The 27,288-nt window shown below is 34.8% G+C and overlaps 1 protein-coding gene across 5 annotated transcripts in view; it reads left to right on the plus strand.

Moving 5' to 3' along the window:
* LOC129495477 (WD repeat-containing protein 7) overlaps window positions 1–27,288 on the plus strand; it is a 353,352-nt gene that overhangs the window by 99,739 nt on the left and 226,325 nt on the right. For 4 of the 5 annotated variants that reach the window (XM_055303010.1, XM_055303012.1, XM_055303011.1 and 1 more), the window contains 4 exons: window positions 1,287–2,056; window positions 3,521–3,609; window positions 20,423–20,541; window positions 22,409–22,532. In XM_055303010.1, coding sequence (XP_055158985.1) covers window positions 1,287–2,056; window positions 3,521–3,609; window positions 20,423–20,541; window positions 22,409–22,532 — 1,102 coding nt within the window. Of the gene's footprint in view, window positions 1–1,286; window positions 2,057–3,520; window positions 3,610–17,942; window positions 18,042–20,422; window positions 20,542–22,408; window positions 22,533–27,288 lie in introns of all 5 variants that reach the window. The other variant, XM_055303013.1, reaches the window with a different exon arrangement.

The raw sequence follows: 27,288 nt of genomic DNA on the forward strand, positions 1-27,288 counted from the left end.
ACTCTTTCAGTCTTATTTCTGGGACATTTTCTTATTTCTTTTTAATATTTTTATAGTAGTGAATTTTAAATTTAAGAGGAGTTTCAAAAGCTCTTTCTCATCTAGAGATCAGATATATTCACCTATATTTTGATTTAGCTTTTAATTTGTATTCTCCATTTCTCTTCATAACCCGTGAGAATGGCAGCTTTTTGGCAGAAGAGTGATGTGGTTGGATTTGTGCTTTTGTGGCTCTGTGGAGTTGTGTTGGAGTAGAGACTAGAGGCGGTGAACACTAGTGAGAGGAGAAAATAAGTGTCCAAATGTGGTACAGTGATAGTGGGGATAGAATAGAAGAGGAATGATTCTCCACTGATGGTCTGGGAGGCACAGCGGGTTCAGTGGCATCGTGGACATCAGGACATTTAGACTGTGAGGTGCTATGGGACATCTAGATACAAGCTGTTTTAAGTAGAGGGTTGAAACTCCAGAAGGTTGGTCCTTCTGATGATGGAAATTAGGGAGCCACAGGTGTTAGTCTTAATGTGGGAGTAGGATGACTTTTCAGGTTTGGTGACTGCTGAGAAGAATGGTCAGAATTAGAAGGTTCACCGGGAAGGGAAGCCCAGAGAGGTGGCTTTTAACTTTTTTTTTCCACTTATGGTTTTCTCTCACTCACCCAACAAAAATAAGAATGTCAGATACTGCAAAGAGTGTTTCCTTGGATTAGCTTACTACTTTCTGTACATTTGGTTAAAAGGGGCAGTAGAGGTGGTGGGAGAGAGGTCAGTAGAAGAGGGAGCATGGTTAAAGGATAACACTTCTTGTTAGAATCTATGTAAACTTGAGCATGTTCTTTATTGAGGGAAAAGAATCTGTCAACAGAGAGTGAAGGTAAAGTAGAAAAAGGAGGAATTTGATGGTATAGCAACTTAAAGGGTTGAGTAGCCTTGATAAGTGGATTCTTTCAGATGGACCAGTAGTTCATTTGCAGAAAGAGAATTTGCTTACAGGTGTTTGAAACACACTTTAATCTCTTCTATGAGTAAAAAAGACTACCTGCTTCAATAAAACATTTTTCTTGTTTTTAAAAAATTGACCATTTTATAATCGTTTCAGCATAAAGTTCTGTATAAATTCATATCTTTTATGTGCTGCTACGTGGCAAAGTTCATGTGTTACTTTTAAAGATAGAGGTACCTAAAAAGATGGTCTAATAAGCATTCAAATTCCTCTATTACTCATTAATGAATGTATGCAATTAAACACTTCATATTATAACCATTTTTTAAAAATGTTTATTACAGGGAAATTTGCCTAAATATTCTCATAACTCCCTGATGGTTCAAGCAATAAAGACAAACCTAACAGATCCGGACATACATGTGCTTTTCTTTGATGTGGAAGCGTTGATTATTCAACTCCTGACTGAAGAAGCCTCTAGGCCGAATACTGCGCTTATTTCCCCAGAGAATTTGCAAAAAGCATCTGGCAGTTCAGACAAAGGGGGCTCTTTTCTAACTGGAAAACGAGCAGCAGTTCTCTTCCAACAAGTGAAAGAAACTATCAAAGAGAACATAAAGGAACATCTCCTTGATGATGAAGAGGAGGACGAGGAGATGATGAGACAGAGAAGAGAAGAGAGTGATCCAGAGTATCGGGCCAGCAAATCTAAACCATTAACCCTATTAGAATATAATTTAACGATGGACACGGCAAAATTGTTCATGTCCTGTCTTCATGCCTGGGGTTTAAATGAAGTTCTGGATGAAGTTTGTCTTGATCGCCTTGGCATGCTGAAACCGCATTGCACAGTATCTTTTGGTCTCTTATCAAGAGGAGGTCATATGTCCCTGATGCTTCCTGGCTATAATCAGCCCACTTGTAAACTGTCACATGAGAAAGCAGAAATAGGAAGGAAGCTGCCAGCAACTGAGAGCGTAGGAAAGGGAACTTACGGAGTATCCCGAGCTGTCACCACACAGCATCTCCTGTCTATCATATCTTTGGCAAATACGTTAATGAGCATGACCAATGCAACTTTTATTGGTGATCATATGAAGAAGGGTCCTACCAGGTGTGATTTGATTTTATTCTCACATTTTTTTTTTAAAGAATAAAACCTGTTTTATTTTTCTCACTGTTTTTTTTTTTTTTGGCTCTGCCCACCTTAGCGTTTTTGTGTCATCTCAGTGTTTCCCCTTGAAATTTTAAAACACAACGTGCATGATTTAAAGCATGATAAAATTATATAGTTTAATCTTTACTCAAACATACTACTTAGCTATTTAAAAACAATTTTGGAATGAGGGCATAGATACCAGTTAAGCTTTAACAAGCGAATTAATAGAGATGCCTGGGTGGCTCAATGGTTGAGTGCCTGCCTTCTGCCCAGGGCAAGATCCTGGAGTTTTGGGATCGAGTCCCACATCAGGCTCCCGGCATAGAGCTTGCTTTTCCCTCTGTCTCTGCCTTTCTTTCTCTGTGTCTCATGAATAAATAAATTAAAAATCTTAAAAAAAAAAGTGAATTATAGACTAACTCTTCAGTAAATATAATCTTAGAATTGTATACTTAAAGTTTGCATTGACATTTCATTCAAAATGTATATTTGGTTGAAATACTTTATGGTTTATATGTAATGAATGATAGGTGTTCAGTGATTATCTTTAGAATTTTGTGAAAAGTGTGATCAGAAATTTTCAATTGGAAGAGAGAAAACAGCTTTTTTAATTGTAGGAGAGTACATTTTAATATTTCAGGAATATCTAACCTGATTTGTTATTACTTATTTTCAGAAGTCATGAAGACAACTTTTTAAACTGTGATTTTATTATACTTTATTGAGAGTTGGTCATTTTGAGAAATTTTAAATAATCAAATACTTTAGTATTTACCTTGTATCTGGTTCTGTTTGTAAGTACTTTATAGATAGTTTTTCATTAATGCTCTTAACCCTATGAGATAGATACTGTTAATATCTTTTTACTACAGATAAGAAAACTGAGACACAGATTAAGTAATGTGCCCAATATCACACAGGTGTAGTTAAGTGGTATCAGAATTCAAAATGAGGCACATTGCCTCTGGAGTCCAAGATTCCTGATGCCTTATTACCTTTTTCAGATTTTAAGGATGAATTCTTTTAGGCTCACTGTATTATTTCTTTGGACTAATGATATAGGGAGGGCCGAAATCTCAGCATGCTAATATTGAAGAATGAAGGACTAATTATGATATTTGTCAGTGGTAGTACATTAAACTGCTCAGAAATATTTCTTAAATTAGTATAAAGCACAAATTATAGATGTAAAATTTTTACTTGCTGTTTGCTAATCATTTAATATATTAAAATTAGAAAAGGAAAATGTTAATAGATGAAAAGGAGGGAAAAAAAGATCTTTTTGGAATAGTAAATTGAAAATGTTCCATACATGTTTCTTTTGCAGTTCATTTGGAACTAGAAAGTTTAATGTTTTAAATGGTTCTTGAAATATGAAAGTATGAATGTATATATACATGTATTTTCTTCTTTTTAAAGGCCACCTCGACCAAGCACCCCAGACCTTTCTAAGGCAAGGGGTCCCCCTCCAACATCCAGTAATGTTGTACAAGGACAGATTAAACAAGGTAAAATTAAATCTTATTAAGTAATTGACCTGACATTTCAGCTGTAGAAACTGAAGAGGCTTAGCTAATGTATAATCATAACATTTGTTTGTCTCAGATTGTTAAAAGAGAGAAAAGTTGTTATATTCCAGATGTAAATATGGATAATTAAGATGTCAGTTAAAAATAAATCAGATTTATTTAGAAATTGATAAATGAGCATATTTCACATAATTTTATTGTACTGTCTTTGACCTAATTTTTATGCATTAGGGCACCTTAACTCGACAACACTAGTGCGTTAATTGTGTGTATCTTGAGTCTAAAAGTTATACCTGTTTTAAACTACATTTAGAAATGTTTAAATTCATATTTTCATACTGTAGCTATTCTGCTGTTTGCCAGTAGTTCATGCCTTGTAATCCACAAGTGGAAATCTTTCCTTTTACTTACATCATTATATACCTTAATTTTTGTCTACAGCTTTCTTTTTCATTAGCGGATATAAGAGAAAGTTGATTTTTTTCTTCCATTATTATCTTTTATATTCATTATAAGAGTGGCAAATGAAGCAACCAGAGTTGGAGGGTGGGGGTCATTTCTGCTTAGAGAGCTTTCCTTCAGATGGAGAGTTAATGCTGACTTTCTCAGAATGTGATAGAAGTGAAGACGTGACCAAGAGAAGGGATGCTGAAGGTTTTGCTTATAGGTGATGACTTTAGGTCTTCTTTTTTCCATAGGTTTTTTTTTTTTTTAAGTTTTAAAATTGTTTTGCTTTTTACAATTTATCTCTTCCCTAGGACAAGTCCTTTTCTCTTTCTTAGCTTATTATTTGGTATTTACTTTAATATCTTTAAATATATGCCTGATTTTCAGTTTTAGGCACTGTCTTTTGGCTTCTCATTATGGAAGATAAGCTCCCACATTCTCTACCCCAATCCCATCATTCATTCTAACCCTCACATGCTCACCCCTTTGTTACCCTTCCTCTGATTGAAATTTATATAAACTATTATGAAATAATTGTATGTTATAGAAAAGGTTTGGTTAGATAACTTTTTATACTTGTGTACGTGTGAAATATATTTATAGAAAACGATCCAAAACAGAAAAATGTAGCTCAGTGACTTTTACATGCTGAACTTCCTTGTTGTAACTATGTCCTTGGATAAGAAATCGAACATTGTCATCCTGCTGGAAGTTGCCAGTGTGTTCTTGCCAATCATTGTATGCCCCCTTCCAAAGGTAACTACTCTCTTGACTTCTGGAAAATCACTTCCTTTCTTTACTTTATAGTTACACCATCTAAGTTTAAATTCCTAAACACTATAGTTTAGTTTTTCTGTGCTTTGAATTTTATATGAATTCAGTCAGTCATGGAGTATGTGTTCTTTTGTGTTTGGCTTCTCTTGTGAGATTTATTGACGATCTTGCATTTGACTGAAGTTTACTCATTTTCATTGTTCATTTATTGCTGTATAGTATTCTGTGGAATGAGTAGACCACAGTTTCTTCATTTTCCTATCAGTAGACATTTGAATTATTTCCAGTGTTTTTCATAATTCTGCAAATGTTCTTGCATTTGAATCTTTGTGTACATTATAAGTATTTCTGTTGTGTCTTTAACTAAAAGTGGAATTTCTGCATATGTTTATCTTAAGCTTTAGCAGATAATACTATCATATTTTCCTGAGTGATTTAATATTTATCAAAATGGCTGAAGTAAAAATGATGGAAAATACTGGGTTGGCTGGGATATAGAATGGGAAGAACTCTGATACACCACTGATGAGATGGGCCAGCCAACCCTGAATATTTACCATCTCTTTCACTTTAGCCATTTTGATGTATATGTAGTTGTTTCTCATGTGCTTAATTTACATTCCCCATTTCCTATTACGGTTGAATGCTTTTTTGGTATGTTTATTGTTCTTTCCTCTATGTTCTTCTGTGACGTGCGTATTCAACTCGTGTGTCTACTAGGTTGTCTTTAAAAAAAAAAATGACTTCTAAGGGTTGATCTGTGACTGTCCTTGATATGAACCTTTTGTCTTATGTATTGCAAATAAATATTTCACTATCTTTGAAATTCAGCATCTTTCAATTTCAATGGAATCTAATATATCAATTTTTTCATTTATGATTAATATTTTTGTGTCCTGTTTAAGAAATTACCCTGATATCCCTACCCTGATATCATGGGGATAGTCTTCTATTTTAGAAGCTTTATTGTTTTGCCTTTTTTTTTTTTTATGATAGTCATACAGAAAGAGAGAGAAAGAGAGGCAGAGACACGGGCAGAGGGAGAAGCAGGCTCCACGCACCGGGAGCCTGACATGGGATTCGATTCTGGGTCTCCAGGATCCCGCCCTGGGCCAAAGGCAGGTGCTAAACTGCTGCGCCACCCAGGGATCCCGCCCTTTTTATTTAGATCTATAATCTGCCTAGAATTCATTTTGGGGTATAATGGGAAGCAGGGGTCCTGTTTACTTTTTTTTTTTTTCCCTCCACACAATACCAGATTGGTCCAGCATGATTTATTAAAGAGATGAGTCATTCCCCACTGCTTTGCAGTGCTATCCTTGTCATAAATAAAATGTTCTTCTACATGATCTGTTTCTGGGGCTGTTTGAGCCCATTGATTTGCTTGTGTATCCATGTGCCTTAATTACTGTAGCTTAATGGTAAGACTTGGTATTCGGTAGATCAAGTCTTCCCACTTTATTCTTAAAAAAAATGTCATGGCTATTCTTGTTTCTTTGAATTTCTCAATCATCAGTTTAGAACCAGTTTCTCAATTGTTAGAAGAACCTATTGTGATTTCAACTGCAATTTTATTGAATTTATAGGTGAGTCTGGGGAGAATTAATATCTTTGTGGCATTCATTCATTCAATATATTCAATGTATTCAACTCAGTATATTCCTTTATTTAGATCTTATTTAGCTGTTGTAACTCCTTTATAGTTTTCTGTTAAGATGCCTTATATACTTTTTATTTAGATTTTTTTCTTAGAGATTTAAAAAATATTCTTGTAACTGGTATTGAATATTTTGTTTTCTGTGCCTCTGGCAAAGAAATGCAGATGATTTTTGTATGGTGATCTTTAGCAGTCATGCTAAAATTCACCCATTATTTGTAATACTTTATTTGTGGATTACTTTGACTATATGGACAATCATGTAGGATACTTTTTATATTCCCAACATTTTCCCTTTGGAAAGGGAAAGCTTTCATAATTATTATATTTTCCTGTATGCTTTTTGCAGGTAATTTTTAAATTTTATTTAAATTCAGTTAATTAACATATAATGTATTATTGGTTTCAGAAGTAGAGGTCAGTGATTCATCAATCTTATATAATACTCAGTGCTCATTAAATCATGTGACCTCCTTGATGTCCATCACCCAGTTACCCTATCCCCTCATCCCCTCACCCCCCACCCCTCCAATGACCCTCGGTTTGTTTCCTATGATTAAAAGCCTCTTTGGGGGATCCCTGGGTGGCGAAGCGGTTTAGCGCCTGCCTTTGGCCCAGGGCGCGATCCTGGAGACCTGGGATCGAATCCCACGTCGGGCTCCCGGTGCATGGAGCCTGTTTCTCCCTCTGCCTATGTCTCTGCCTCTCTCTCTCTCTCTCTCTCTCTCTCTCTCTGTGACTATCATAAATAAATAAAAATTAAAAAAAAAAAGCCTCTTTGGTTTGTCTCTCTCTCAGATTTCGTCTTGTTTTATTTTTTCCCTATCTTCCCCTATCATCCTCTGTTCTGCTTTTGAAATTCCATAGATGACTGAGATCATAAGATAATTGTCTTTCTCTGAATTTTAAGAAATTAACTCTCCATTATTGCTTTGCTAAATGTTTATTATCAAAGTCTGTTGAGTTTTAGCATGCTTTTTCTGCATCAAGATGATAATGTAATTTTTCCTTTTACTCTGTTGTGATGTATTATCACCTTATATGTTGTTGAATTTGGTTTAATATTTTTTATTCAGGAAAAAGTTTTCTCTTCTTCCTCTTCCTGTTCCTTTTTTTTTTTTTTTTTTCCCTTTGGCTCCATGCCTGACATGGAACCCAGTGCAGGGCTTGAGCTCATAACCCTGAGATCAAGACCTGAGCTGAGATCAAGAGTTAGATGCCTAACTGAACCACCCAAGTGCCCTAGTTTTCCTTTCTTCTAATGTATAAAGTGTTAGGATTAAGGAATCTTTTCTCTTTTTCTGTTTCAGGTAGAATTTATACAAGGTTGGCATTATTTCTTCCATAAATGTGCAGTGGAATTTGCTGGATTTAGATCTAGAGGTTTCTTTGTAGAAAGTTTTTAAATTATAGTTTTAATCTCTTTCACTGTCATGTGACACTTCAGTTTTTCTGTTTCTTCTTGTGTCAGTTTCACTACATAGTACATACTTAGCAATTTTATTCATTTAAATTTGTCATTTGAAAATATATTATCTTTTAAATTTTTTTAATATCTGTAGTGAGACCACCATTTTTATTCCTTATGTTAATCATTTGTGTCTTCTCTTTATATTTTCTTGATAAGTCTCATCAGGGGCTTATGAATATTATTAGTTATTTTAATGAATCCTTTGTGGCTTTTTATCCTTTCTAGTGCATATTTTTTCCTATTTCACTGAAGTCTCCTCCTGTGTTTTTTTGGAGTTAATAAGCTATTTATTTTTAACTTTCTAAGATGGATGGTTGCTTGCCGGTTTTTAGCCCTTCTTCCTTTGGAGTATATGTCCAAAATATGTTATCTGTGAATAAAGACAGTTTTTCTTCTTTTCAGTCAGTTTCCATTTTATTTTTCTTACCTTATTGCACAGGTAAGGAGTTAGAGAATAATGTTGAATTGAGGAAGTTAGAGCAGACATCCTTGCTTCATTCTCAATCCATGGGATAAAGCATCCAGTCTTTATCAAGTATGATGTTAGCTGTAGGTTTTTCTTAGGAGATGGATGTTAAGAGAGTTACCCTGTATTCCTAGTTTGCTGAGATTTTTTTTTTTTTTTTACTATGAATGGATGTTAGATTTTGTCAGATAATTTTTCTGCATCTGTTGAAATTAGTTGATGATTTTTCTCCTTTATTTTCTTAAGACAAAATACATGAACTTTTGAATTTTAAAACAATCTTGAGATCCTAGAGTAGACCACACTTTGTCATGTTGAATTTATTCTTCTTCTAGATTGTTGAATGTAATTTCCTAAAATTTGTTAAGAGTTTATGTTTTGTTTATGAAGGATTTTGGTCTATAGTTTTCATATCTGTTAATGTTATTTGTTCAGTTTTGGTAACAGAATAATGCTGGTCTCACAGGAGTTAGGATGTTATCCTGTTTTTGTTTTGTAGTTTTTTTAAAAATATTTTCTGGAAAGGTTTGTGTAGAATTGATATTATTCCTTATTGATCTAATTCACTAGTGAAAGTATATGGGTGCAGAATTTTCTTTATGGGAAGGGTTTTAACTACAAATTTAGATGTTTTAATAGATACAGGGTTATTTAGATGTTTTATTATTACATCTTGGGTGAATTTTGGAAGTTTGTGTCAAAGTTATTGGCAAAAAGTTTAATATTCTCTTTTCTTTTAATATCATGTCTGTAGGATTTGAAATGGTATCCCTTCTCTCATTTCTGTTATTTAGTTTGTGATTTTTCTTTTCTCCTGAGTAGTCTGGCAATGATTGTGGATGTAATTATTCCTCCTTGCATTTTTATTAGTTTTTTTTTATTAAAGATTTTATTTATTCATGAGAGACAGAGAGAGAGAGAGAGAGAGGCAGAGAGAGAGGCAGAGACACAAGAAGTCTCCATGCAGGAAGACTGATATGGGACTCGATCCCAGGTCTCCAGGATCATGCCCTAGGATGAAGGCAGTACTAAACCGCTGGGCCACAGGGGCTGCCCTTTTTATTAGTTTTTGCTTCATGTGTTATAAAATTCTCCTACTAGGTACATAAACCTTTAGAATTGTTATTTCTTACTGATTTTTTTAAAATTTTTGTCAGATGAAATGACTTCTTATATTTGATAATATCTTTGCTTTGAAAATCTACTTTGTTGGGGCGTCTGGGTAGCTCAGTGGTTGAGCATCTGCCTTTGGCTTGGGTCATAGTCCCAGGGTCCTGGGATCGAGTCTCACATCAGGCTTTTTATGGGGAGCCTGGTTCTCCCTCTGCCTATGTCTGCCTCTCTCTCTCTCTCTCTCTCTCTCTCTCTCTCTCTCTCTCTCTCTCTCTGTGTCTCTCATGAATAAATATTTTTTAGAAAAAAAATCTATTTTGTTTATAATAATATAGCCATTTCAGCATTTTTGGTTATTGTTATTAGCATGATATATATTTTCCTGTCTTCTTTTTACCCATTTTTGGGTCTTTATATAAGTGTGTTTCTTATAGGTAATATGGCCTGCTTTTTTACTGTAGTATTTAAACCATTTACATTTAATGTGGTTGTTGACATGGTTAGGTTTGAATCTGTCAGTCTCCCAATATTCTCTTTTCCTTTCTTCTCTCTTTAGTGAACTCAAATTATACATATTTGCCACTTGAAGTTGTTTCATAGAACACTGGTGCTTTGTTTTTGGAATTTTTTTCCCTCTCTGTGTTTTCATTAGGTAGTTTATGTTGCCATGTCTTCAAGTTCATTCATCTTTTCCTGGAAATATCCAATCTGCTATTAAGCCCAACCAGTGTATTTTTCATCTCACACATAATGATTTACATGTCTACCGTTTTGATTTGGGTCTTTTTTATTTCCTCACTGTCTCTATGTAACTTTTTTCAATATATGAGTTACAGTTATAAAAGCTGTTTTAGGGGATCCCTGGATGGCTCAGCGGTTTAGTGCCTGCCTTTGGCCCAAGGCGTGGTCCCAGAGTCTCGGGATCAAGTCCCACATTGGGCTCACTGCATGGAACCTGCTTCTCTCTCTGCCTATGTCTCTGCCTTTCTCCCTCTCTCTCTCTCTGTGTCTCTCATGAATAAATAACTAAAATCTTTAAAAAAACCAAACTTTTAATACCTTATTTGATAATTTTGACATCTGTCAGTTTGGGGTTGATTTTTAGTTGATTTTTTCCCCCTCATTATGGACTGTGCTTCCCTACTTCTTTGCATGCCTGGTGATCATTGTTAAATGGCAGATATTTGAATTTTACCTGGTTGGGTACTAAAGATCTGAAGATTTTTTTTTATATTATTGTAAATCTTTTTTTTTTTTCTTTAAAGCTATATTCTGGATGCAGTTAAGATGCTTGGAAACAGTTTGATCTTTTTCTGGTCTTGCTTCTATGATTTGTTCGGTGAGTTTGGAGTCATGTTCTAAGGCTAATTTCCCATTACTGAGCCAGACCTTCCTGAGTACTCTGTCTAGTGTCCCATGAATTATGAATTTTCCAGTCTGGCTGGTGGGAGCAACACGGTCTCTGGCCCTTAATAGTTTCCTCACACACCTGAACTGATCAGTGCTCTGAATATTCAAGGGGAATGTCTGAAGAACTTTGATCTTTTTTCTGTCCTATGGATTCTTTCTGCTCTGCTTCCTAAAACTCTCAGCTCTGTCTTCTCAACTCAGGGAAACTGTGGGGGCTCTTCCTTAATCCCCCTTGCTGTATTTTGGTCTAGAAACTCCCACCAAGCAATAAACTGGGGCAATCATATTGCTGTTTGTGTGCCAACTCCTGACTCTCAGTTCAGCATCATTTGGTGTCCAGTGGCTTGAAACCATTGTTTTATGTGCTTAGGTGGTGGTGGGGGAGTTGTTTTAGATGGGATTATGAATCTGTTTCGTGTTACTTCATCTTGGCCAGAAGTGGAAGTTCCTCTCTCTTTACTTTTAAAAAATGTTCTAAATATACTGTTACTTCATAAATTAAAAATTCTTTATGTTGTATAGAGTTTCAATATTTTTAGAGCCATTACTAAAGAGAGAAACAGCCTCAGAAGAGTAAGAGACTTGTTTAAAATATGGTTAGTTGTGGTGGTATGATTAGGCTACAACAGCACCTTTTAACTCTAGATCTGTGCTTTTTCTACAATAAGATGTATATATGTCCTAAATCTGCTGAAAATACCTTCCAGCTTATATAATACAAAATCAATGGCAGGGCATACTCTCCTCCATTTAGTTAGTTCAAAGTTTCATTTAAGATCAGTTCCTGGGATGCCTGGGTGGCTCAGCGGTTGAGCATCTGCCTTCAGCTCAGGGCGTGATCCCAGGGTCCTGGGATCGAGTCCCACATCGGGCTCCCTGTGTGGAGCCTGCTTCTCCCTCTGCCTGTGTCTCTGCCTCTCTCTTTCTGTGTCTCTCATGAATAAATAAAATAAAATCTTAAAAAAAAAAAAAGATCAGTTCCTGTTAGAGATATTATTTGTTGTCATCATCATTACCATCTTCATTATCATTCTGTATAGTTGATGTTTCTTCTTGGATTACATTTTTCTCCGTCTGTAATCTTAGCAGATAGAAGTGATCCACTTTAATCGGTGACATTGCCATGATGCACTGTGTACTTCACCACCATTATGATACTGAATTTACTCACCTAGTCAAGTATGAGGATGTTACAGTTAGAATGCTTTAACATTGCTCCTCTCCTAAAACATCATGTTTTGAGAGCAGTGAAGAAGGCACTGAGGATTGAGTCTTTTCCAATGCATTTATTTAAGGCAGTAGAGTTAGGAATTTTCATTTGAAATAGCACAGCTGCTTATCTTTTAAGGTAAGTAGAAGTTAGCAGTCTGTAGTGAGAGTTACGTGGTAAAATACTATAGGATGGCATCATGAAACCCACTTTGTATTTGAATATTGAAAATATGGAATAATTATCTCTTTAACAAATATTTGTTAAGCCTTTTTTCCCCTCTAAACAACTCTAGTTAGGACATTAGAAAGATTAGTCTGATGTATACTTTCTTGAGTAGTTTACTTATATCTAGCAGATAACTCATGAACATAAACAACTGGTTTAGGGTAAGAAATGGGTAAGAGAATGGACAAAAGCTCTGAGTTCTCTGATTACACTTCAGTGGTTAGGATATTATATTTTTGTCCTTCTGCTCTGACTTCTCTTATATTGGTTTCCTTGTAAACATTTTCCTCTTATGCTTTCTTTTCCTGACTCCCACTGCAGTGCACATTGACTCAACAATCTGTTTTTCAAGCTGGACTGCAAACATGAATATGCTCCTTTTCGATAAACTGTCACTTATATGTTGGCTAATACTTGTTCAGCTGCAAAATAATCTATATGGAGTAAAGACTTTAGCTGAGGATTGGACCTTTCATAGACATTTGGGCCTAAGAATAAAGATAATATAGATAGTTCAGCTAACATAATTTCTCATACACATTATCAGGGTATTTCATTGGAAAATAATTTCTTCACAAGAGCTTAATTTTGTCTAGCAGTAGGCTTGTTAATGCAGTGTTTGCCAATAATTAACATTTATGACAGTCATGTACTTTTTGATAGAGACAGTTTTTACTTATTAAATATATGATTGTGTACTTTATAAAACATCTCACTTGAGAAAGAGATCAGAAATATCAAACTGAGTTTTTGTTCATGGTTATACAGCCCTAAATCCGCCCATGTAGGCTTTTTTACATTCTGACATACCATACTTTTCTTGATCAATTCAGTAATGTTATGGCATAAGCCTTTGGTCTATGTCTCTAGTGCTCTCTTGACCCTATATCTATGTTAGTAGCATCTTTACTCAGTGGTAGGTGTGGAAACAAGTCTCAGCAATTTAAATATATAAGGTTATGTTACAGTATTTGCTATTTATTTTTCAGAAATGGATTTAGAAGTAGGAGGTAGTCATTATTAAATTAAGAGTTTAATCAATTAACTAATCAGTAGTTTCTCACCATCCTTTTCCAGGGTCTATAGCAAGAAATATGGAGTACATATATCAGGTCAATGGATGGACCTCAAAACTCCTTAAAATTTTGTGTTTGAACTTTTATGCCTTTTTAAAAAGTTGGCTTATGACTTTGGTCTTTGGAAGCTCAAAGGGCAAGCATTTGTTCTATTTTTTGTTCACTGATTTAGCACAAGTTCTTAGAACAGTAGCTGATCTATAGAATACACTCAGTAAATATTTGGTTGAATGAATCTATAGATACCTTCTTTTTATGCTTCTAGTGTTAATACGTCAGTAAGTAGGTGCTGAGTCTATAAGGCTGACAAAACAGTTCTCTGCCTTCAAGGAGTTTATGTCTAGTGGAATAGATCCAGAGGAGTGCAGTTTATAATATTTTAATTAATTATTTGTTTTTCCTATTTTCCTACCAGACTCTAACTGAAAGCAGCATCTTTGGTCTTTACTACGTTTTATATACTTAGCCCAGCATTTGGCACATAGTAGGTGCTTATTGTTAATTAAATGAAATAGAAAATTGTAATAGCCTTCAAATGTCTAATTCAAGTTAGTATGTTATCACTTTATCTTTCACTATAATAAACTCTTCCCCCATGGTACTTGGTCTTGGCTCATTTATTTATTTTAGATGTTAGTAATGAAGGAGACCTTTTACAGAAGCAACATTTAAAAATTTTTTTATTTTAATATTTGGACTCTAGCTAGAGTTATAGGCCAAGGTAAAATTCTCATTGCATCTCAACTTATTCCAATTCTGATCTGGAGGGTAAATAGTTACTGTATTTTTCAAACATTATTAGCATTTTTGTATTTTGCCTTAATGTATGTCTGTCAGAATGCCATCTTGGGCTGTTAATTCATTCTGCTTCACAGTAAGTCCTTATCCTTTCTATTTCCTGGAACCTTATTACTTCCCTATTGCCCTTTGACATTTTGTGCTCTTCCTTCATAGCATTTTAAGGATATCCTTTTTCCTTAGAATGTTTGATTAATGATTTATCCTAATGCTTAATGTTGACTTAAAAGGTGACGAGAATGCTCATCTCCCCAAGACATGACAGTATAGATATAAAGTTTATAAAAAGGCAGACGTTGCTCTCTAAGATCTCTATACTGAATGGCAGACCTAGTGTGGAATGCCTCCTCTGTCTTCCCCTCTTGAAGCTTTGTGATTATCCTGTAATGCTTTAGATAAAATGATTCATTATTAAATAATTTTATTTATTTACTAATGTTAAGCTTTGGAAAAACTTCTTTAAGTATTACATTTGGTTTTACAGAAAGTTTTCTAGATTTTCATTATTCCCTTCTGAAAAATGTATTGAAAAGGCTGTTTGTGTTCATGTACCAGGAGGCTAATGAGGTTTAGACCAATAACTTGCTACCTAAAGTACATTCACTTTCTGTGCTTTATATATTTTTCATGTCAAAATGGCAGTAGGGAACAATGGAGTTCAGAATCACATTTCAAATGAAGACTGAAAGAGACCTATTAAAAAACTGAAAACCATGGATGTTGTAACATTGAATGCTAAATATATGCTATTTAGGGGGAGGGCAGAGCAGATATGTGCAGGTATATGTTGTCACACAGGTTCGTTTGTCTTTGTCTTTTCATGTGATAGTAAGTAGTTGAAGAGACTCTTAGCTGCAAAGTTTACTTTTCTAGGTAAAATAATAGAACTTGTGCCATGTTTGTCATCATTTGAAGCTATGCTGAGACTTTTGCCCTTATGTTTTACTAATCCTTAATAAGATAAGCCAATTGATAATTGACATTACAGCTTTTTTGTTTTAAGAACCAAATGCTCACTTATGCTTTATGATGTAAATTTTTTAATATTCAATTCTACATATGGCTTCTTTCAGGTTTATTGTCATTAAGTCATGAGCTTTTTGATTTGGAAGTAGTACTTTTTAAATTTCTTTTGCTGATTTCTCTATATGTGGAAAGTTTTAAAAGCTCAATGAGAGTTTAATTTGAATATTCTCAGTTAATTATAAAAGTAGTTCTAGGGACGCCTGGGGGGCTCAGCGGTTTAGCGCCTGCCTTCGGCCCAGGGAGTGATCCTGGAGACCCGGGGTCGACCTGGAGACCTGGGATCGAGTCCCACGTCAGGCTCCCTGCATGGAGCCTGCTTCTCCCTCTGCCTGTGTTTCTGCCTCTCTCTTTGTGTCTCTCATGAATAAATAAATAAAATCTTAAAAAAACAAAAAGTAGTTCCAGATTCTCCCATCTCAGCTGTGAGGTAGTCTGAATGAAGTATTTTTTGGTGGTGATGGCAAGATTTTTAAAGCATAGTAAATCTGATTCCTTGATCTTATAGTAGTCTTGGTTTTTTTTCTCGCAGAACTTATTAAAGGAAAATGTAAATTTTTTTTTAATATTTTATTTATTCATGAGGGACAGAGAGAGAGAGAGAGACAGGCAGAGAGAGAAGCAGGCTCCATGTAGGGAGCCTGATTCAGGACTCGATCCCGGGACTCCAGGATCACGCCCTGGGTTGAAGGCAGGCACCAAACTGCTGAGCCACTCAGGGATCCCTAAATAGTTTTTTTTCTTATTTAAACAGGACTCCAAAACAGAGACTGTTTATTTCTCTCACTAAAAATAAGTTTACATATTTTGAACATTATTCTATTAAGACCTATTATGCTTATTCTAGCAGTTCTTTTAGTAGCATTTCTAGTTTCTTTTGTGCTTGTGACTCACAGAAGATGGAGTTTCATCTCACCACTTACTTGACCTGTAGGGTAATGATTACTCAGTCCTGAACTTTTATTCATTTGTATTGAATTTCCTCACCTTTCACTCTACTGTTCTCTCATCGAAGAGTAAAATCAGATACAGGTACCACAGCCTTTTCAGTAATTTCAATAATAGTAATTTCTCTCTCTCTTTTTTTTTTTTTAAAGTGAAATTATAGAAAAGTTCCAGTTCTTAGAAACCACCAGAGGAACTTTATGAACAATTTTGTTGGCATGAAAGCTAAAACCTGAAAATTTACTCTGTGCCATCCAGGCTTACCAACTTTTTTTGCATGAGGAAGTGAATATTTTATAGGCCATAATAACTGAATTTGTAATTAAAGATGATTTTTAAAATAAATTTATTTAGTGGAACTTAAAAATATTTGAGATTTCTTTCCAAGATTACAGTAGATTCCTGTATCTTAGGAAATGTGCAGTTAAGAAAAGCTGTGTTTCTTTCATAAACATAATATAAAATCATTGTAATTTTATAAGGAACAAAAAACAGATCTGTGATAATAAAAGCAATTACAGTTTCCCAGATGAGACTTTCATGTGTGCAAAGATGTGCTTCTTAGAGTTTATGGAGTTGGATTTTCTATTTTTTATTGCTGTTCATGTACTTCTTTTAGTTCTACTGTTTACTGCCTCACACGTGCCTGATTGACATTATGATGCATTCGTGTGGAAATTATGAAAAGTTGTTTTCATGCAGCTGTCCTGTAGTTACAAAGGAACTTCACTGCATGAAAAACAAACATATCATCCAGTGGACAATGCTTAATCTGTTCAGGAGCCCAAACCTATTGCTGTTCAATGACAGAAGAAAGGAGAGGGATTAATTTGAAGATGCTTGTGCATGACATATGGTAATTTCTCCATAGGAAGGAAGTGTCAAATGGTGACCTCTAAATCTTAACATTGACCTCCAGTTGTAGAATGTGTGTGCCATACGGTCTTCTTGGCTTTTCATATGATAATTTAAGCCGAAACATTTTCCTGGTAACATAACTTTTTTGGGGGTGGGGTGGAGTTGTTGCATATATTTTATGAGGATTAGAACATTCACAGTATTTTTATAATATAAAACACTGGTATCATAAAAGTATTTTTTTAAATTTCTAAAAAAGCTATGTTAAGGTTCTTCTCACATAAGTTTAGTATATACTTTATAAGTTGACAGATTTTAAATTGTGTTTTTATAAAACAAGTATGGAAAATTGAAATGATCTCAGTGGATGTTGGTCTGAGATATTAAAAAATAATTTACACATAAGATTAGGAAATAAATTATTAGAAAAACGTAATTGGCAATATGAAGACCAATATAAAGTTTTCAGTATATGATACATTTTAAAAATTGAATTACATTTTGCTAATTCTTAATATGTCATTCTTTCCTTATAGCCTTCCTTGTTTTAGAACTGTTTTCTGTATTAATTGGTACATCGATAAATTAGAATATTAAATATATTTTGGTTTTAAGAAGAATTTGAACTACACGGTGATTGCTATTCAGTAAAATTTATCATTTCTCTGCTGTAGTCCTCAATGATCATGCCCTTTTGATTAAAACATCATTTTTCAGTTCTCCATTTACTATATTTTGCCAACTTTGTTTTTCATTCTTCACTAATACTGAGCTTTTTTTCAGAAGCTGCTGTACCTCAATTCTCTTCTCTTTATTTCTTCTGTTTTCTCTGCAAGTTCCTGCTCCTGTCATTTCCGCTCGGTCTGATGCTGATCACTCTGGCTCTGACTCTGCTTCTACTCCTGCTTTACATACCTGTTTCTTAGTAAATGAAGGTATTCTCTCTCAACTTTCTAACAACTCCCTTTCAATCTGTGCTTTATTCTGATATGACATGTTCTTTTTATCCAATTTATACGTTTATCTGCTTTGTTATATATGAGATCCTAAATTTTCCATTTTAAACTTTATTTGCTAATATCAATGATAAGGGCCAGTTATGAAAATGGAATGCTACTCCTAGCTGGTACAAACTGTTCCTTGTAACCTAGAATGTCATTAAAGAAGTGCAAAGAGGATACTCTTTGATGTGAAGTAGGTATTAAAAGGTGGATTGGTTTTCATAATGATATTTGCCATGTGATCTCTGGTGTTAGAACTAATGAATCTGTTTTATATGTATCATTACTCTGAGATTAGAGGGAGATGTGAGGGGTCCCTTTACATTATCATTTGAAAAGTCTTCAGAATGTTGATTAGCACCAGTGATTATAGAGTGAGAGGAATTCATCTGTTTATTCTCCTTACTATTTCTGTTTTTGGATGAGGCAAAAATCTATTTTTTCAGTTTTTAAGATGTAGTTATATTATCCCTATGGAGTTACACTAGTTGAAAGTATTTTTGGAACTCTGAAAATGTGAATGGAATCCACAAATCTTTTTCCCCCAAGAGCCATTATATGATTATTTATTCTGCCTGGAAGCCTAACGTGAGCTCTGCATTATATCCACTGTCTTCATTGTGGGTTCCGTCTTCACCAGTATGTATAATATAAAAAAGGAAGAAATTTACAGAATCTAAAATGTAATCAGATTGATTCTGACTCTTCACTAAAAAGCAGTATTACCAGTCCATTCAAAAAGAAAGAATGGTACAGTCTCTGTAAAGTACAGAAGCCATGTTTGGAAAGAAAATGTGGGAGCGCGAAAGTATAGCTCATTTTTTGTTTGGTTTCCCTGTCATAGATACTAAGGTTAATATGCTAAGACTGAACATTATAATTAGGGACAAATTTGTTAAGCTACTGTGAAAGATAGGAATTTGTTAGTTAAAAAAAAAAGGCTGTTGACTTTGGCCCATGGTGAGAATCATCATCCTTTTAAAATTCAGCTCATAAATACATTTCAAACTTTTAATAGATGTTAAAGCACTTTAAGAAATTACTAGATTGTAATTTTCATTTATATATATATATATTTGTGTGTGTATAAGTATATATGTATATATATCCTCTATATAAGTATATATATCCTCTATTGAAAATAAATTGAAATCTAAAATGTGTTTGCTCATACCTTAATTATGTAATTATATATTCTCATTTGATGAGAACTTCCTTACTGAAAGAATGAATCTTTAGATAGGTGGCTTGTCTTTCACTCATTCTCTCTTTTCTTCCTTTTGATCTCAGTAATTATTTTGAATTTTATGGTAGGGTTTTTGTTGTTTTAGAAGATGCAGTTTAGATTATTTCAGGACAGTGATTTGTTAAAATTCTGTGATCACAGATAACTCAATCTTGTATATAATAGTAGATAATTGGGATTTTTTTTGCATTCATCCTGATTATTTGTCTTTAAGTGTTGTCACCAGAAGGTAATGGTAATTATTGTGGATTAATAGTGGCTTCATACATGATTTGGAAAGAGTGAGGCATTTATTGTGCTTATATTTTTCTGACACCTTTAAAACGGTTGAAATGATTATTATCTGAATACAGTTACTTTTAGATATTGCAATGGCTTGCAGTTTGTTTTCTTCACATAATCAAATTCCATACTATGGATTAGAATTTTGGAAAAAATAACTTTTATCCCCATAGATTTAAAGTTAATGGTACTGAAGATTTTGTAAATTTTGGATTATCTGGTTTTGATTTTATGAAATATCTGCATTTATTTTTCCTCTCAAAGGTGATATTATGTTACTTAGTTATGATTGCGATTAAATATCTGATTCATTTTGTAAGAAAAGAGGTCAATAAGTACTAATGAAAGGCTTTGTGACAGACAAGGGAAGACCTGTCTGTTGACTGACAAAAGGTGGTCATACACAGATGGCCAGACCTGAAGTGACAGGAGCTTATCTTTGGATATCTGTGTGAATGCCCTTTTAACTGGTTTCAAGTCTATAACTCTAATGCATGTTTATTTCTGTGTTCTCACCCCTGAGTATGTTTTATTTTAGAGGGATTATTTAGAAATATGTTTTCCCTATAGACTTTGTATATACTTCATGTGAAAGTTTATTTAAGACTTTAAAAGAGTTCTTTATGAGTACCAGTTACATGATTTAGAGATGAAATACATCTGATAGAATTATTTGTGTAAAATATCTAATGGAAATCATTTGGTTTTTAATATATTTAAAGAAAAATCTTTGAATTAGGAAATGCCAAAATGTTTAAAGTATTTGTAATATATTACATTTCAACAGGATGGAGTCAGTTAGCTGCTATGCATTGTGTTATGCTGCCAGACCTGCTGGGATTAGACAAATTTAGGCCTCCACTTCTAGAGATGCTGGCTCGGAGATGGCAAGATCGATGCTTGGAGGTAATATTAATGTGATATGGATAAAAAACAAAAACATGAAAGCAATAGGCAAGTGTAAATTTGAAACGAAATAATGTTTATCTAATTTTTTTCACCTGTTTGTATGTCATAGAAAATATGGATTCATGATTTTTTTTCACTTTATATACTGAACAGTAATGTTCCAGCTGCATATTTGCTTACTTTTTAATCTGGTGAGTATCTGACCCAAGGTTTCATATACTTTATGGGGCTATTTCTTTGAGTATTGGTTTCTGTATAGATCGTTCTATATAGATTAACATACATGCATGTTCACATACCTACACCCACTTTCTCCAAAATAACACACTGAGGTATAATCACATCAATCAAATTCTAAGTGAATAGCCATTGTCCAATGGAAGATACTGTGTTATAATAAGAGAAAGAGTTGAGAATTAAAAGAGACCCGGGTTTAAATATCATTTCTGCCAATTATTAACTTTGTGACCCTGGGCAATTTACTTAACCTGTTTGAAGCTCATTTGTAAAGTGGGGATAATAATATATTCCTCATGGGATTGCTGTCAGGATCAAATCAGATAATGCAAGTAAAAGAGTACAGAGCCTGACACATGGTAGGAGCTCAATAAATGGTAGCTATTATTTTGTGTTAATGGACTTATGCTGTATTAGACGTTGCTTGGAGTATAATATCACCAGGGACTTGGAAATGTTTTATAGATAGAGATTTCCTTTATTATGGCATTTGACCTATCTAGCTATAGCAGTTTGTATCATTCAAGATTTTAAATTTGTCAAATATAAATATTTCCCTCATCCTGTTTCCCTTCCCTCAACTCTAAATGGAATTGCAGCATACTAAAATTTTCATGGTTTTGCATTGAATTGTATTTGAATTCACTTCAAAAGTCAGTTATAATTAAAAACAATTTTCATTCAAACTCATATCAGGCATTGCTGAGTTCCTTTTCAATGATAAAACGTTAATAAATTGATAACACCACTTGACAATTAACTCACTTCTTTGACCCCATGCTTGTGGTAATTTGTTAAAATAAAATTCCACAAAAACTGCAAAATAAACATGTGCTGCATTGAAAGACAAACTAAAGTGATGAAACTTTGAAAACTGTTTTCTTTCTATAGAACTAATGCCATTACACAGGAATATATTTTGCCTATTTGTTTTCAAACAAATTGTTTAAATGTGTCTTAGGTATCGTGCAGATTTATACATAATGTTTGTGCAAATACCTATTTAGTATATAAATAAATTCACTGGATAAGGTTTTTTCAGGCTAAAAGAGAAGACAAATATAACAGTTCTAACAGTGACTTCTGACAGTAGCAATTATATGGAAATTTTATTTTTATTTCTTTTTAAGATTTTATTTATTTATTCATGAGAGATAGAGAGGCAGAGGCACAGGCGAGGAAGAAGCAGGCTCCATGGGGGGAGTCTGATGTGGGACTCCATCCTGGGACTCTGGGATCACACCCTGAGCCGAAGGCAGACGCTCAACTGCTGAGCCACCCAGGCGTCCTATATGTGAAAATTTTAAAGTGAAAATTAAGGTGCAAGAATATTAAAAGCTTTGGAAAATAAAGTTTTAAACCTAACACTGCATAAATCTACAAACATAATTTTATGTCTGTTAGTGTTAACATTTTCAGTGCAATCATTCATTAAAATGTCTTTGATTTTGCTCACAGCCGGTTTATTCGGTACTTAATTCATTACTTGGTTTGTAGTGTTTCTCCTGTAAATAAATGTGGCTTGTATATTTTCTAATTTTATTTTATGATGAACTTTCTAGTTTTTAAACACCTCACCAACTGATCTGCTTTCTGTTTTTTTGATTTGGATCCGTTTTCTTCTCAGGTCAGGGAAGCCGCACAGGCCCTGCTTCTAGCTGAATTGAGAAGAATTGAGCAGGCTGGGAGGAAAGAAGCCATCGATGCCTGGGCCCCTTATTTACCACAGTATATGGACCACGTCATATCACGTAAGTGTTCTCTACAGAGCTTTCCATGCTTACATACAAAAGTTTTAAAACTCCCAGATATGCTTGCTACTACCTCTCAACAAAAGTGAGTCACTTGAAGTGAAGATAAAGGATGCCTGGGTGGCTTGCTTGCTTATTTATTTATTTATTATATTATTTTTAATAAATTAATTTTTATTGGTGTTCAATTTACCAACGTACAGAATAACACCCAGTGCTCATCCCGTCAAGTGTCCCCCTCAGTGCCCGTCACCCATTCACCCCCACCGCCCGCCCTCCTCCCCTTCCACACCCCTAGTTCGTTTCCCAGAGTTAGGAGTCTTTATGTTCTGTGTCCCTTTCTGATATTTCCCACACATTTCTTCTCCCTTCCCTTATATTCCCTTTCACTATTATTCATATTCCCCAAATGAATGAGAACATATACTGTTTTTCTTTCTCCGATTGAGTTACTTCACTCAGCATAATACCCTCCAGTTCCATCCACATTGAAGCAAATGGTGGGTATTTGTCGTTTCTAATGGCTGAGTAATATTCCATTGTATACATAAACCACATCTTCTTTATCCATTCATCTTTCGATGGACACCGACACTCCTTCCACAGTTTGGCTACTGTGGACATTGCTGCTAGAAACATCGGGGTGCAGGTGTCCCGGCGTTTCATTGCATCTGAATCTTTGGGGTAAATCCCTAACAGTGCAATTGCTGGGTCATAGGGCAGGTCTATTTTTAACTCTTTGAGGAACCTCCACACAGTTTTCCAGAGTGGCTGCACCAGTTCACATTCCCACCAACAGTGTAAGAGGGTTCCCTTTTCTCTGCATCCTCTCCAACATTTGATGTTTCCTGCCTTGTTAATTTTCCCCATTCTCACTGGTGTGAGGTGGTATCTCATTGTGGTTTTGATTTGTATTTCCCTGATGGCAAGTGATGCAGAGCATTTTCTCATGTGCATGTTGGCTCATTCATTTAAGCGTCTGCCTTTGACTCAGGTCATGATCTCAGGGTTCTGGGATAGAGCCCTTCCTGGGGCTCCCTGCTCAGTGGGGAGTCTGCTTCTCCCTCTCCTGCTGCCCCTGCCCTCACTTGTCTCATGCTCTGTTAAGTAAATAAATAAAATCTTAAAAAAAAAAAAAATTAAAGTGAAAATAAGGGAATCCTTGAATTCTTTGCATTCATTTTCCAAATCTATATGGTTTGGAATTTGGTTTAAAAAAATATATCTAGGGCAGCCCTGGTGGCTCAGCGGTTTAGTGCCGCCTTCAGCCCGGGGGGTGATTCTGGAGACCTGGGATCGAGCCCCATGTCAGGTTCCCTGCATGGAGCCTGCTTCTCCCTCTGCCTGTGTCTCTGCCTCTCTGTCCTTCTGTGTGTCTTGTGAATAAATACATTAATAAATAATCTTAAAATAAAAAATAAAAAATATATCTAAATTCTCTCTGATGGACTAACCCCTTATAAAATTAATCCTCAATAAAAAAATCTTACCATGTTTAACAGTAGCATTTGTCTTTTTGGCATGATTATGCTGGTGGATGCCAACTTGTAGACCGTGATCTGATGATGGGCAAGTGTAGTATAAAGCAGATAATTTCCATGTTGAAGTTGGAATTCTGGATCCTTAAGTGGTAAATATTGGGTAGAGTTAGAACAGTGTACTATTGGAAAAGAAAATTATCAAGGTTTTGATGGACAGATCTTTCAAAAGAATATAATTTGAATGGAGTGGGAAAGGCTTGAGAAAATTTGTTGAAGTGCTTGAGGTTTTTTTTGCAGAATCAAACCTTAGTGATCCTGCTGCTAGGTTAGATGGTCATTAAAGAAAAGTTGTATTGTAGTTGTATTGTAGTTTTTTCTTTTTAGAAAAATATACTTCATATCCAATTCATTTGATTATTCTTCTAACAAAGAATTCAGAATTAAAGTTTTAAACTGTTTTATTGAGTATATGGTAAAATCAGTTTTACTTTTTAAGTTAAATTCTCAATGAAACTTAAAACTTTTTACTATTGAAAATTTGGTCTAGATTTTAGATGGATTCATTTTATTTTTTTTAAAGATTTATTTATTTATTTATTTATTCATTCATTCATTTGTTTGTTTATTTATTTTTTTATTCAGAGAGGGGGGGGGCAGAGACACAGGCAGAGGAAGAAGCAGGCTCCATGCAGGGAGCCAGACATGGGACTCGATCCCAGGTCTCCAGGATCACACCCCAGGCTGCAGGCGGCGCAAAACCGCTGCGCCACCGGGCTGCCCTAGATGGATTCGTTTTAAATGATTTTTGCCAATAGCAAATTCTTGGTAAGAAGATACTATACATGTCAAGACAATACATGATTATACAATAAGGATATGAAAACAAGATTCAGAACGGACTATAATTGTTATACCTGGTATCAGTCTCCCAAGTGTTTGTCAGTGGTGACTCTAGTGGTTGTTTTTAGGTGTATATGACCTTGGACACTCAATGTTTCTCAGCTTCACTTTATCACAGATGAAATAAATACGGTAGACTGTAGGGTTATTCTGACTTTGGAATAAGGTAATTTTTGGTAATCACATGGAACAATGCCTAAGCTGTGGTAAGCACTTTATATTAAATACATTCATAATCTGTAAAAATGCAAATATGGGTTTTACATATAACCATAGCATCACACATTAACAACTCTAATTGAAATTCTTTAGTCTGTGTAGGTTACAGAATTTCCTGAGATAATACTGATTTTTATTTGCTTATTGGGAGTTTTTCCATTTTAATAAAAGGAATTTTAAAAACCAGAGTCTTTAAACATATGGACTCTGAAAGTTATTAGGCTTAAAGTTCTTAAATGTACATAGGTTTTAATATCTTCTACAATGTAAAAAAAATGCTTGAAGGCATAAGACTAGGATGAAGAAAGCTTTGTTTTTGAGTATTTGAAGAACCTTGTACAGTGCTATTTGTTTAGTCACTTGTGGCTCTTAGCTTCATAATATTCTGAAAAACAGAATTAGCTCATCAGTTCATCATAAACTTATTGAATAAAGGATACCTCAATTTAAGGACAAACTATGAGTAAAATACTGTAGACTAGATTGAAGGTGAAACAATAGCAAATCATTAGAGATCCTTTTGAAAGGACAACGCTGCTATGAAAGCATAAGAAACTGTTTCAGGACACTGTTATTTAAAATGGACCACAGTGGGAAAGTGGACTGAAGTAGAATAAGTAGCTGGGAAGTTACTACAGAGGGGATGTAGGACCCAGGCCTAAATGTAGATAGAGTGGAATGAAAGGTATTTCTCAGGCTTGATTATAGATTACATGTAAAAGCTTTAGGAAAACACCAAAGATGTGTACAGCATTGTATTCCTGACAGTTTGGAAGGAAAGGAATCATCAGCAATGGTGGTGAATGCCGTTTTATTTGATTTCTTCCTGGAAAGAAGGGAATAAGTTAGCTACAAGTTAAAGGTGTAATGTGGTCTCAGATTACTCCCTGAAGCAATGATGAAAATGTATATGTTGCTAGATGAGAGGTCTATTAGAGGGCCTAGAGAGGATACAGTATAAGTAAAATAATGACAATACCTACCATTAATTGAACACTCTCTCTGTCAGGCTTTTGCTAAGTGCCTGGTCTGTGTTATTTCATTAAGCCACTGCAATAAGCCTGTAAAGTAGGCACTAGTGTCACTACCCTCTCCCCTTTTCCCCCCAGATGAGTTAGTTGAGGCCAAGAGAGATTAAAGAACTTTCTTAAGGTCCCCTCAATTACTAAGTGACTGTCAGACTACAACACTTATTTTCTTAACCACCATTTATTCCGTCTTGCTTCCTCCAGCATACTTAGATCTTAAAATGGTGTTGGGGGTAGAGGAATGAGTAGATATTTAGCTAATCCTGTTTTCACACAATGTCATTTCTTTGCCGTATTAAATTTAACAACAACACGTTGGAGCAGAAATGTGTAACTGTAAGAAAATTACTCTTGTAAGAAAATGGTTCTTGTCATTGGTTTTTTTTTTTTAATATTTTATTTATTTATTCATGAGAGACAGAGAGAGGGGCAGAGACATACGCGCAGAGAGAAGCAGGCTCCATTCAGGGAGCCCGATGTGGGACTCAATCCTGGGACTCCAAGATCCCGCCCTGGGGCGAAGGCAGAGGCTCAACCTCTGAGCCACCCAGGCATCCCCTCTTGTCATTATTTAAATAAACATGAACTAGGTTGTTCTTGGGACAGATTTAAACCTTTCTATTTGTATAACATAATGTCCCTGGCATTTAGTTATAGTATCTTGGAGTACCTTATAAATTAACTGGATGTTGGCTTACTTAAAATTTTAATCTTATCATTTCCTGTTACTGTATTTTAGTGAAAGAATAAACATCCATCTACACATAACTAAAAGAGCTTACACTAAGAACTCTTTCTATAGAATGTTAATCTATCCTGGAACTTTTACATTGCCTGAGTAAAATTAGTTTTAGTTTGCTTTACTGAGAGCTTTCCACTTTAATAAAAGAATGTCAAACTGAAGGAGTAAGGATTCTGAATGTGTGAAAGGAGAAGAAAGCATACAACAAATAAGAAATGACCACATAGGGCTATTGAACAGATTTGCTGTCCAAAGGGATCAAAAGGTTATGGAGCCAGCTGGTGGACAGCCCACACCTGCCATAACGTGCTTGTAGTGGAATCGCTTCTACCATGGTCATTAAATGTTTGAGGAGATGATTATCGTAGCAAGTTAACAGCATAAAA

The sequence above is a fragment of the Nyctereutes procyonoides genome, unplaced genomic scaffold, assembly GCF_905146905.1.
Source record: "Nyctereutes procyonoides isolate TBG_1078 unplaced genomic scaffold, NYPRO_anot_genome, whole genome shotgun sequence".
Lineage (NCBI taxonomy): Eukaryota > Metazoa > Chordata > Mammalia > Carnivora > Canidae > Nyctereutes > Nyctereutes procyonoides.